The sequence below is a fragment of the Centropristis striata genome, chromosome 21 (assembly GCF_030273125.1).
Source record: "Centropristis striata isolate RG_2023a ecotype Rhode Island chromosome 21, C.striata_1.0, whole genome shotgun sequence".
Lineage (NCBI taxonomy): Eukaryota > Metazoa > Chordata > Actinopteri > Perciformes > Serranidae > Centropristis > Centropristis striata.
Window position 1 is genome coordinate 29,532,069 of NC_081537.1, and position 13,515 is coordinate 29,545,583.

The following is a 13,515-nucleotide window of genomic DNA, read 5'->3' on the forward strand; positions in this document are numbered from 1 at the left end:
AATCAAATCAAATCAAGCCTGAAAAGTGCTTTATTTTCTCGCACTCAGGGAATCTTTGCACAAATTTCGAAACAAGTAGGTGGGCCACTCCCTTCCAGCTCCTCCTCAAACATGTGAAAGTGCTGTTTAGACTGGCATCACTGCCAAAGTGTCAGCCAAGAAAGCAGAGGTTTTGTTCCCCTCAAGAGAAGTTAGCCATTGTATCAAACCAGATCTGGTTGCTAGGAGCGTGACTGTGTATGTCCCTGTTCACATTGCCCAGTGTGGTATGTACAGTGAAGAGGAAAAGGCTTTTTTCTCCTCTGAGTCATGTTAACTCCTTAAATCCCAGATTTGTGTCACAGGTTCACCATGGTTACTGAGAAATTCTAGCACTACAGTGTGTGATAGGATGAAGTGCAGCAACAGTGACTGAGAATAACCTTTAACACCTGATGTGTGGTCCGCAGGAGACAAGAGGAAAGGCCTTTCCAGAGAAATAAACAACACCACTTGCACTGAAACTGGCCCTATCTGGAACTCCTACTACTTTCTTCAAGAATGCAACACAAAGCAATTCATCAAAAGAAAAAAAATATTAAGGTTGCAGAAAAAAGATTAAATGAGTCTGATAATTTATGAAAACCTGACCTCAACCAATGTCTAAAGACTCCTGGTTCAGCATAATAAGTAAATGTCTAAGTTTGATAAAAAGACTAAATGAAGTAAAGTAAGTTTTATTAAAAGACTAAATGACACCTCGTCCCAGGTGTTCAGTGAGTAGGTGAGTTTGGGCTTCTTTGATAAAATTCGGTTTATTAGGGGTGCAATACATCAGCAAAACAGGGGTGTCAAATACCACTTTTTTAAAAAATGGCTCAGGTTTATCAGATAAATTGTTACTTGGATAAGGATTGGGGTCAGATTCAGAGTTTAGTAGTATGGGAACACAACTCTTTGGAGTAAGGGGTTGTTATCACCAATGTAATGTTTATTATAATGTATTGTTTCAGGAAGCTCATAAAAATCAACAAACTCCTCTTGTCCAAACAGTGGCACCTGATCATAAAAAAATAATTTCATTTGTAATGTTTATTTGGTCGACTCTGTAGAGTTGACATGTTCTCCCTGTGTCAGCATGGGTTCTCTCTGGGCTCTCCGGCTTCCTCGCACAGTCCAAAGACAAGAGCTTAGGTTTAATTGGTGACTCTACATTGTCTGTAGGAGTGAAAGAATCGCTAGAAAGATCTGTGCCGGCTTTTCGCCTTAGGGCGTTCATAGTGATCCCACGAAGGGGTGATATTCGTGCCCTTTCATAGTGCAGTCTAGCATCGCAGAACGAGGTCGGGGGATAGTGGGAAGAAATCATAGTGACGTGCGGCAGAGCAGCAGCAGTGCTGCACAGTAGCACAGTGCTAATAGCCTACACAGTTAGCTCTGTAGCAGTACAGTATGTATGTGCTGCAGCAGAGTGTGTTGGAGACCTCCGTTTGTTTAAAACAAGCACCGGACACTCTGTGCACAGTTAGCGATGCCGGTTTGTTTACGATCAGCGGCAGACACCACATGTTCAGTTAGCGTGCCAGTTTGTTTACAACAAGCGGCGGACGCTGTGCACAGTTAGCGATGGCGGCCGCAGTTGTTGTGCAGCTGAACAGTGATTCGATGACTGTCGGACCAAGTGGGAGGTGTGTGTTAGACGTCATATGCAACGTCAAATATCCTGGCTTTCCGGGATGTCCCGCTCATAGTGGTCCCGCTTCCAACAGTCCCACCAATTTCCCGCCTCTGTGACTACTTCTGGAGGCGGAAAATTGCTGACATCATTTGATCCTGGCATCCCGCTTCTGGCACGTTCATAGTGGAGGCGAGACGTTACAGAGCCGTAAATGTCCCTGCATGAAACGGCACTATGAAAGTGATGAAAAATGCATCAGCCCTGTGATAGTCTGGAGACCTGTCCAGGGTGTACAATGCCTCTTGCCCAATGTCAGCTGGGATCGGCTCCTGCCCCCCTGAACTGAGTTCAGATAAGCGGTTAAGGATAATGAATGGATAGATGGATGTTTATAAGGGTAATTTTGTACTGACTGTCATCAGAATTCACAACTCATTCATGGGTTGGTTTGTAAGGCAATGACAAATGACTTGTTTCTTTTGTAGAGGATGGTGGACTTGTTGGACTCCAAGTGGTGAGAGGTTATTTATTTCCTCTGCCAAGGAGGTTGTTTGTCTGTCAGCAAGTTTACGGAAAAACCTTTCTCTGTAGTGTCAATGTTAAGTCTACATTTAAAGTCACAGTTTTCTGTAAGAAAAACAACTTCCCAACTTGGGAATTGGGACCATCAGAGGAGCCCTGAATGCACCAATGGCCTTAGTGGAGGTCCATGCTCTGCGAGTCACATTCAGGTTAAACCTGTGGGCCTTTAGTTGTGGGAGGGTCCACTGTTTTGTAAAAGGCTGTAGAAACACAATTAAACACAGTGAGCACTGGTATTGAATGTCAAGGTCAGCATGCCTTGCTTGTCCATCTGCTCAGGAATGCATCACATCATCTACATATCAAATGAAATGGCTTCATTTCCGGAAAGCCGAGAAAAGATATGTGGCAATCATAATGTTCATATCAAATATTTGACAAGTAGAAAATGTGCCCGTTAGTATGAGCACACGATTGTGTAAACACAAGAGTCACAAAGCCGTTTCCCATAGCCTGCAGCCAGTGTTCTGCCCTGTGAGCCACTCCCAGGAGCCTGGGAGGAGGCCATGGAGGGAGGGGCTGCCTCCTCAGCCTCAAGCCCACACAGGTGAACTCCTGTTGGGGTGGAATGCAGCAGGGAGGGGGCCTTGACACACAGAGGTGTGGAGCTTTTAACTTCTAATAGGGTGGGGAAGAGATACAAGTACAGGAAGGGAGTTAACCCTTTCCATCACAGCTACTCACCTGGATAGGGAAGGGAGAGTGTGTGTGAGAGTGTGTGGGTGTGGGTGTGTGTATGTGTGTGTGTGCGTGCGTGCGCGCTGAAGCTAAAGGAGGGATCAAGTCACAGCACACACAGTCAGATTCACTCAGTTGCTCTGAGTCTCAGTGTCTCTCATATCTCTCTCCGGTACACACTTAAAAACTCTTGCACACACACGACTCAGCTAAGTTTAAGGACAACTAAGTCAACATTTGACTAGACCGGACTGTACAGGAAGAAAGAAAGAAAAAGACAGAAGTAGAAAACAACTGGAAATCTGGTCGGCTTTTCTTTTTGGAACTTTGGACTTGGAGAAGATTTTTTTTTTTTACAGGTGGATACAAACTTTTCCACACACGCTTGGGTCAAACAAAACAAAAAGGAATTCATTTTTTTCTTGTTTATTGTTGGACTTTTGGACTTGGACTGGGCAAGAGCGCAGTAAGAGGTTTGTTTGATAAGTAATCTCTTTGTATCCAGTCATTCATTTCCTAATGGCTCCATTGTTTTCAATGCCCTTCACAGTAAATCCGCTATTCTCAGTCTTGCAAAGTTTACTAAGTATTCAGCAGGTCCACTTTTGTATGACACTTGAGCAAGGTGAGTGGCTGTAAAGAGTGCGTTATCTAACTTAATGTATCACCATGTGGGTTTAGAATTGCAGGACTGAAGACTTTGGATTTAGCTTTGTTTCTCTTGAATATTGCTTTATTATGCATGGTTGCCAACATAAAAGCACAGATAAATACAACACAGGTGGACCAGAAAAAAACAGTAAAGTATCTGTGTTTATATAAGCAAGTTTGTGGTCGTCTACTGATTTAGACATAATATTAAGCAATGTATTAGTTCTGTTTTGTGTTATTTGTATTTTTAAGGTGGAATTTTAGCTTCAAAGGCAGGCATTTTCCAGGTGTGTGTAGTTGTGATTTAACTTAAGACCCTTTAACCTGTCTGTAAAGTGTGTGGAGGTTGGGTGGGTGTCAGCCCCACACCCAGTGGTGGTATGCTCACCTGGAAGGCATGTTGTTTACTGTAGAGACAACAACCACACTTGGACTAAAAAAAAGTCCACTCTTTTTGTGCCACAGAGTCATTCAGATCAAAGAAAAAGCAGCATGAATGAGTCAGTTCTATTTTCTGTCCCTTGGAAACTATAATTTGTGTCTCCCAGTTTATTGTCAGCGTCATAAACGCCTGCGTGCCTGTGATTTTCTCTGAGAAGGTTTTGTCTGCTTCTTCTCTACTCAGCTCCTATTCTGTGACTGGTGGTAAAAGTTTGGAGGATAGGAGCTGGTCTGTTCTGTTTTTTCCCTGACACAGCTCAGTCAGTGATTTATGTGACACCGCATTGCATGAACTCACTCACACACATGCACACACACCTGTAGTCAGGGCAAGTTCACAGCGAGGTGCTAAGGTGCCTTTCCCATGTGTTTTCAGCCTGTGTTTTTAACTTGGACAGGCCATGCTCTCGCCTCAAGGAGAAATTCCTTCTTGGAGTTGTAAATCATTTTTTTGTGCACTGTGGCAGCACATATTCGGTTATCTGCCCACGGAGACAATTACTGAGACATTTCATGCCACATAGTGCCCTTTGTTCACTATCCACCTCTTGTCTTTAGAAGAGATCATTTTCGCAGCTTCCTGTCTATCAGATTGTTCTCTATCCAAGATTCCAGCATAAAATTATAAAGTGGTGTTATTGTGGAGAGTCACAGCATGCTGCCCCGAATATTTCCAGGTAACACCCTGTTCTGCCCCTTCCTGATTTAGATCTCATTTGTCATGCCTCAACAAGTTCTTTAGAGTTAGTTTCTAATTTAAATTAGATATTTGGGGAAAGCAGATGGTACAACAATATATATTAGCTATTTTAATTTCCCCAGATTTTGAGATATCTTTCTTGAAGATTTCTGCTTCTACCCTAATGTAAAGGAGATGAGTGGATTTTTTAAACAAGTAATCCAATCGATACATGTACAGCAATACGACCGGCAGAAGTGTTTCCAGAATAAGTGCTCCTACTGGTGGCAGGAGATCAACACAACCCCAAACCTTAATGATTGCAGTTTTAAACATGTGGTGAACCTGTGACGGTAACAGTTTGGTTAGGTTAAGGCACCAAAACTACTTGGCTATGTTTCAGAAAAGATCATGGTTTGGGATTAAAATAAGACGGTTTGTTACATAACTTTAGTCACTTTAGTGGCGTAGAACCTGACATACTAACACACTAATAAAAATAATAATACATTTTATTTGTAATCCACTTTATTTAAAGGAAATCTCAAAGTGCTACAGGTTAAAAGCATAACAGTCTAATTAAAAAAAGGATTTAAATAAAAGGATAAAACAGCTTAAAACTGAAGAAAAAGTATACATATATACATAAAAAACCACTTATTTGGTCCAAATCCTGTTTGTTCCATCCATCCATCCACCCCAGCCTACACTCCGTAGACGGACTTTGTTGCTCTTTATAGTTCATCGGCCAGTAGAGGTTGCAAATGACCTATGGGGTCAGAACAGTCTCTTATTTTTGTGTGTGGTACTTTTCACAATCAGAGACCCCATTACTCTGTGATTAGTCTGAGATGCTGGTTGTAACACACTGCCATTAGCATGCCATTGGATGCAGCACTCATGTGCTACTTTTCTCCCCTTCTGCTACGTTGGCTATGCATTTTGCAGGAGCATTGAACCACATCCAGAGCTTAGCATCAACCAAGACGATTGTGATTGGTTTAAAGAAATGAAAACTAGCTTGATCGTTTTTTTACGTTATTCCAGAAGGATAATGGAGGCAGCCACACCATTCTCCTGTGCTGACACAGTGCTGTGGAGAGAGGTCTGATTGTGCAAGATTCAGCTCAGTCAACAGACCTTGAATTGAAAAAATTTCAAAGTGACTATTTCTTCTGTTTAATGTGGTTTCAAAGGGATATGTTGTCAGTATTCTCAACACATAACTAAATGTCCATGTTTGTACATTGCATTGGATCGAGGCACTAATAATATCTCAAAATCTGAGCACCAAAACTATCCACATAGCTAGATACCACTAGATATGATGAGTGAGAATTACATATGCTATGTACATCTGATTGATAAGACCCTTTACAATTGTATGTTGGTCCTTATATGTGCCTATACATAATAAAACAGTGTTCATGAATGTTGAGACCAGGACTCAGCTATTACTGAAGGGGAAAAATGTTTAAAAGTCTGCTCATTATGTTATTCTGTTAATGTTCAGTGTCTTTCTGTTTTCAACACTCTCAGTAAGCTCTTTCAGAAACTCCAGGTAAGGGAAGGGGAGTGTCAGGGCCTGTTCACTTTCTCCAGGGCTTGACTGAGGGAAAGTACAGGTGGATCAAGTTACAACTTAGTCTGCAGAGATCACCAGGGGACAAAAGTCTTTCTTTCTGCCTCTCTCTCTCTCTCTCTCTCTCTCTCTCTCTCTCTCTCTCTCTCTCTGTACTTTACATGCACATATGTGTTTGTAATTATTTATGTTTCTCTTGCAGGAAGGAGATGGGGAGATGGAAGCTACATCTCTCAGTGGGGCTTGGGCTTCTCGCCGTCCTGTTGACCTGCTGTTATGCTAAAGGTGAGGAAGCCCAGAGTCATGTCTTTTTTTTTCCGGCTCTTTTTATTGATTTTCCTCATTTTGAACATAAAACATATCAGTCACGACAGACACCATTTACAAGTACGCGTTTACACAAAAAGGTCGTTTAAGTTGTATTAACTTATGTATCTCAAAATGAAAAGTAGAGAATTGTAGGAGATAAAATGAAAAAAAAAAAAGATTATACCTATATATGTACCCAAACATGTATACACTCTTCAAAAGTAAAAAATAAATAAATGAATAAATAATAATAATAATAATAATAATAATAATAATAATAATAAATAAAAACATAAGCAGAGACAGGAATAAAAATACACGAATAAAGTTAAAATAAAAATAAAAAAATAATAAAAAAATAAAATAAAATAAAATAAAATGTCTTTCCTTCTATTAGGAGCACTTCTATCACTTGCCCTCAGACTATGTGTTCTGATTAAAATAATCAATAAATGGTTGCCAAATTCTATAGAACTTTGTTTCCTGATTTTTCAGTAAGAATCTGATTTTCTCCAGCTCTAAAAGTCTGCCCAGAGTCATATCTAATCTAGACATCATCATATCTAGACATGTTATTTTATTTCCAAGTTCTAGCCTAAATAGGCCGGATGACTATCGATTCCAGTTTTAGGTAAATACTGAATGGGTTTGTGTAATTGTGAAACAGAACAATTAACTCAAAAGTTCTCAGTTCACCCCTCAGTCGATTTGCGGGTATATTTTCCATTTAATCAATAATGAAACACTACCATTGATTGAGAGTAAGTGAATCAACAATTCTTTTTTATTTGTCATTAATCAAAAATACATTTCTAGACACCCTTTGTTTTTAATTGTTGTTGTTTTTTTCACTATAAATTACTGCAAAATATATTACATTTTAATTACTGATGGCTACAGTATATTCAGTATATGATTTTTTTGTATTTGTGAAACATCAAGGCCTTTTATATTTTATCTACCTTTTTGTTTACCACGGTATCACTGTTAGGAAGCTGTTGCTCTCAGCATTGGTTTTCATTTGGAACGCTATCGGTAGAAAGAAAGATGTTGTTCCAAAGTCTGTTCTGTGTTACCGCAGGTATTCTAACTATGCTTCATGGGTTTGATTCTCACTTTGTTGCCCCTCTGTGACTCTGACTCTTCCTGACACTCTCCCCTCCCAATCTCCTTCCGCCCCCTACAGACAACTACTGCTTTGCTGCTCGAGACAAGACCTGTTCAGAATGCCTGCAGGCGGGGATAGGCTGTGCATACTGCCCTGATGAGGTGAGAGCACAAAACAGCAGGAGGATAAAAGAACTGGATTCAAATAAATGATGAGGGCTGTGGCATTCTTCAGGGAGAAATGCTGCCCTTTTGAGTATACCGTGTAAGCTTGATTAGTATTTTTTGTTTTGGATAATATCAGCTGTACCCTGGTGGAATATTCTAACATTGTACAAAAAATTTTAAATAGCTAATTTTCCTTATAAAATGTTTTAACATCTAATATGTTCAAAAACAATACACTGCACAAAGTCAGATCTTAAAAACAAGAAAACAAGTACAAAAATAAGGTGTATTTTGCTTAAAAATAGCAGAATTATCTGCCAATGGAATAAGAAAATTGGTCTTGTCAAGACTTTCCAAAACAAGTCAAAATATCTAATCTCAATGAACCCACAAATACCTTCAAATGAGTGTATTCTAATTAATAACAAGTGCATTTTTCTTGATTCTAATGAAATACATGTGACCTATTTTCTCAATATGTTGAAAAATATTCTTGAATTAATAATAAGTAAATGCTAGAGCCATCATCTTGACAAAATGATATGCATAGGCTTTATATTTCTTAATACCAGCAAAGTCAGACTAAAAACGAGTGAACTTTTCTTGAAACAGCTACAAATACTTTTATCTGTATGTAGAAAAAAAAGATAATTTCCCTCAGATTTAGTGTTTTTATCTGGTTTTTAGACACACCTTTTTGCAGTGTGCTGTCAGAGGCAGTGTGCAAGTGGTCAACCACCCAGTGATGGTCTTCATTAGAGGGAGGAGTTTGCTCAGTTGTCAGGGAAATGGCTCAGTTGTCACAACATAACCTAATAATGAAACTGCAGTCACATAATTATATGTTTGACAAAAAAAACTGAACTCAAGCTTTCGGCCATATCTCCTGGTCTTCTTCAGTGGATGGAGTTTGCTTCCATTTCCAGATTAAGAAGAATGAATCTTCATACAAAAGTTATTGTTATATTAAGACTGTGCCAACTAATATCTAGACAGCAGAACCAACTAATTGAACTTCCTGTTTGCTCAGAATTTCAATGGCCCTCGTTGTGACCTACGCCAGAATCTGGTTGCCCACGGCTGCAGTGAGGGAATGTTACTCGCAGAAGAAGGCACTATGGAAGAAGAAGTAAGTCTTCATTACTCTCATTTATTTTCCAATCATTTCATTATTTAATCTTAAATATATGAAATGATAACTCTCTGTTTTATTCCCCTGTGCTTCCTTTCCATTGTCACAGAGGCGAGCAATCAACATAAACCTCCAGCAGTCTCAAATGTCCCCACAGAGGATGAGTGTGGACCTTCTGCCAGGAGAGGAGAGGATGGTAGATGTGGAAGTGTTTGCTCCAACCAAAGGCCCTCTAGACCTTTATATTCTCATGGACTTCTCCAACTCCATGGCTGACGATTTGAACAACTTAAAGAAAATGGGCAAACAGCTGGGTGAGCATTTTTGTACACTACAAAAAAGTGTTGTTTCAAAACAAGATAAAAACACTACATCTGAGGGAAATGATCTTGCTGCATGGACAGATAATTTCACTTGACAAGATGTGTATGTAATGTATAAAACTTGTACTTACGACTCCAAGGCAATGTCGCAAAAGTCACGATTTTAGTTTTTTCAACACTCAGTGTCTGATATTATACCTTATAATGTTTGTATATGCACTGCAAAAAAGGTGTGTCTAAAAACAAGATAAAAACACTACATCTGAGGGAAATGATCTTGCTGCATGGACAGATAATTACAATTGACAAGATTTCTTAACCCTCTGGAGTCCATCTATTTATTGAAAATACACATGTTTTATTAACAGTAATAACTTTATTTATATATGATATGTTGCTGAGAAAGCCAGTTAAAGTTCAATCATAGGAGCTTTCCACATTTATGTTTCTAGACCATTTTTAAAATGTGAATTTTCTTTCTACAATGAAAACCATAACTATTTTTAATTTACATGCAAATAGACTGTTTTGAAGTTTTATTATTTGTTTTGTTTTTTTTTGTTGCTGTTTTTGTGTGTATAAATGGTTTAAAAAATGGTACATTTCCATAGACACCGGTGTCTTTTGTTTGTATTTTTCGTTTCCTGGCAGCTTTATACTTGTTAATACTTGTTAATTAAAATAAAATGAAAAATCTGACTGATAGCCAAGTTTGTGTGGAGAAAAAGGAGCCATGCATGTGATGTAAGGACAGACAGAAAGATGCTAAACAGAGACAGAAATTAATGCATAGGAAGTTGACAAATTTGAACCAAAATCTCCTGGACTTCAGAGGTTTAAATTAAGATTAATAAATCTAGAAATATTGAATGCTTAAAATAAGAAATGAACTCTTAAAACAATTAAAGCTGCAAGCAGCGATGAACTGGCCCGAGCAGAGTGCACTGACAATTATTTGTTTCTTACCAAGATAAAAAAACTTCAGATTTAGAAGTGTTAGATAATTTATTTTGTTTTCAGCGTTAATTTCTTAGTGCAGCAAGATCATTTCCCTCAGATTTAGTGTTTTCATCTTGTTTTTAGACACACCTTTTTTACAGTGTATCGGCAACATGTTGGGATGACAATGTCAAATAAGTTGTGGCAGTATTACTGACGCTGAATGTTTCCTGTAGCTACATTGGTTGAAGATCTTTCAGCTGACTACACAATAGGGTTTGGAAAGTTTGTGGACAAGGTGATCGAGCCGCAGACAGACATGAGAGAATCCAAGTAAGAAAATGTGACATGAAAACTTTGAAGAAAGTTAACCACATGCATAGAAGAGTTTATTCTAAATGTACATTCAATTTCTTCTTTCTCTTTTCTATTCTGTCCATCCTCATCCACCTCCTCAGGCTTCTACAGCCGTGGCCCGACAGCGTCGGTCCATTCTCTTTCCATAACTCCATCAAGCTGACCAGCGACGTAAATGTTTTCATCCAACAGCTACAGGGGGAGAAAATATCTGGAAATCTGGATGCTCCTGAAGGAGGTTTTGATGCCATGCTGCAGGCTGCAGTTTGTACGGTTAGTAAGAATTCTAAATGCATAACAGATGTCGCTCCACCTAAATTTGGCAAAAATAGACATGTGCCCGAATGAGTTTGAATACCAGGCCCAAAAATGTCATCCATACAGCTAAAATTTGCCCTTTAACTCTTTTAGCACATTTAAAGAGATATACCAATTTTCTTATTATAAGTGAATTGTTTTGATGCTACAGCCTTACTCAGTCTTGTTTAGTTTTAGGTGGATATTGATAACTAATGTTAAACTAAATTGTATAATAAAATCAGTTGAACTGAGCAGTTAGTGAGTATTTTCACACATACTTTATGAAACTTGCCTACTCCTCCTGTTACACTTTGTATTATCATGTCACAGATACATAATTCAGTGGTTTGGTCAAAAGTAAGAAGAAGCAGAATAGGCATGGGCAATATGAAAAATTCATGTCACAAGCATGTATGTTAGGGAGCTAGACAGTTTTTAGACAGACAGATATTCATGACTAGCACAATAACAACATTCATTGAGGTCTGTATATTGTCCTTAATGCAGAAGAAGTTAATTGTTTCCTTCAGCTCACTGTTTTAGTTTTCTGGCCTCCAACCCAACTGCTTTGATTTACTCGCACCACTCTTGTAGCATAATTTTTTAATCAAATAGCTGTTTTCATTTAAGAGTACTAAAAACCCACTGTACACTACCTGCCCACCGCCACATACCATACACAGTTAGAAACTAGCTGGTAAACATAGGGGAGCATTGAGCATTAAGCATCAGGTGGACACAGATACATAGGAATAATGTTGTTCTCTATCTGCTAGATGTGTAGGAAACTGTCCCCCCATTAAACTGTGATAATATATTAGTGTAATGTTCAGAGCTTGTTTCTGATGTGGACAAAAATAGTTATTGCAGTTTTAAGAATCTTTTAAGAATGGTAATAATGTGAAATACCATCAAGTCCTCTAACTCAGCTATTGTCAACCTTGGGGTCGGGACCCCAATTGGGGTCGCGAGATGATTTCTGGGGGTCGCCAAATCATTTTAGAAGTCAGCTCTGTCTCCACTGTGTTAAAGTGTTCATGTGTTTTAGTCTTTTGTGTTTTGGTCATTTAATGTCTTTTTTTGGTAATTTTGTGGGTTTTTTTTTTTTTGTCATTTTGTGTCTTTTTTGGTCATTTTGTGTCTTTTTTTGATCATTTTGTGGTCAATTTGTCTTTTTTGATCATTTTGTTTCCTTTTTTTGGTCATTTTGTGTCTTTTTTGGTCATTTTGTGTCTTTTTTTGATCATTTTGTGGTCAATTTGTGTCTTTTTTGGTCATTTTGTTTCCTTTTTTTGGTAATTTTGTTTCTTTTTTGGGTGATCTGAACTGTGCGTGTGAAATTCTGTTCAGTGAGCGGGGGTCGCGGACAACATGCATGTTAAATTGGGGGTCGCGACTCAAAAAGGTTGAGAACTACTGCTCTAACTCATAGGACCACGTGGGCTGTTTGTTTCTGCCCTGTAATATGATACATTGTATTGTTTCCTATATTATCATCCCTAGTGGTGGCAGGAAATCAACATGTTCTCATACCAAAAACATAATCCAGTCTTAGACATGTGGTTAATTGTGAAACTGTTACAGGTTTAGTTAACAAAGTTACTTAGTTAAATAATAAGTATGTTTGTTTTGTTATTCCAGTTACATACAGAAGTTGCCTATATAACGCAAGTTAACATAAGTAACTACGTTAAAATATCTCAATGTTGACTTTTGGTTTCACATGAAAACTGGTCTTGAGGTCAAAGGCATATGTTTGTATGATCCAACCTCCTCTATACGCGGCCTTTGTCGATCTTTATACTCCATCCATCCATTCTTGTCCGCCTATCTGGGGCCGGGTTGCAGGGGCAGCAGGATAAGCATCGCATTGCAGGCGCCCCTCTCCCCAGCCACAACGTCCAGCTCCTCCTGGGGGACCCCGAGGCGTTCCCAGGCCAGGAGAGAGATATAATCCTTCCACCGTGTTCTGGGTCTTCCCCGGGGCCTCCTACCAGTTGGACGTGCCCGGAACACCTCTAACGGGAGGCGCCCGGGAAGATCCTTACCAGATGTCCTTGGTTTGGGATCTTTATACTATGTAACCTAAATTCCTATTTTGCTTCTGTGCCTAACAATAAAGGTGAATATGGATCATGATTAGGTCGTTTTCAAGGAAGGACAGGCTCCAATATGCCAATAACCATCACATCTAATTGTTACTTTAGACCACAATAGCTTTGGCTCAGCAAAAATCGTATGTTTTACTTTATCTTATCTACATATCCTTATGCCCTAATTACAACTGTTATTCATGCTCCCAGTTTATTTGTGTTCTAGGATGCAATCGGCTGGCGTAAACACAGCACGCATCTCCTGGTCTTCTCCACCGAGTCAGCCTTCCACTACGAGGCTGATGGTGCCAATGTGCTGTCAGGCATCCTGAAGCGCAACGACGAGAAATGCCACCTAGTCGACGACAAATACACAGAGGATACAACCCAGGATTACCCTTCAATACCCACACTAGTCCGTCTTCTGGGCCATCACAACATCATTCCCATCTTTGCTGTCACCAACCACTCCTACAGCTACTACAAGGTTGATCTGCTTAATTTATTCTACATATTC

General features: G+C 39.2%; 1 protein-coding gene across 1 annotated transcript in view; it reads left to right on the forward strand.

Annotated features, from left to right (window-relative positions):
- Positions 1-3,105: 3,105 nt before the first annotated feature.
- Positions 3,106-13,515, forward strand: part of itgb4 (integrin, beta 4) — a 41,624-nt gene continuing 31,214 nt past the window's right edge. The window contains exons 1-8 of the mRNA XM_059324664.1: positions 3,106-3,390; positions 6,473-6,555; positions 7,766-7,848; positions 8,885-8,983; positions 9,096-9,300; positions 10,485-10,581; positions 10,707-10,878; positions 13,225-13,485. Of these exons, the coding sequence (XP_059180647.1) occupies positions 6,480-6,555; positions 7,766-7,848; positions 8,885-8,983; positions 9,096-9,300; positions 10,485-10,581; positions 10,707-10,878; positions 13,225-13,485 (993 nt within the window). The 5' untranslated portion in view covers positions 3,106-3,390; positions 6,473-6,479. The remainder of the gene's footprint in view (positions 3,391-6,472; positions 6,556-7,765; positions 7,849-8,884; positions 8,984-9,095; positions 9,301-10,484; positions 10,582-10,706; positions 10,879-13,224; positions 13,486-13,515) is intronic.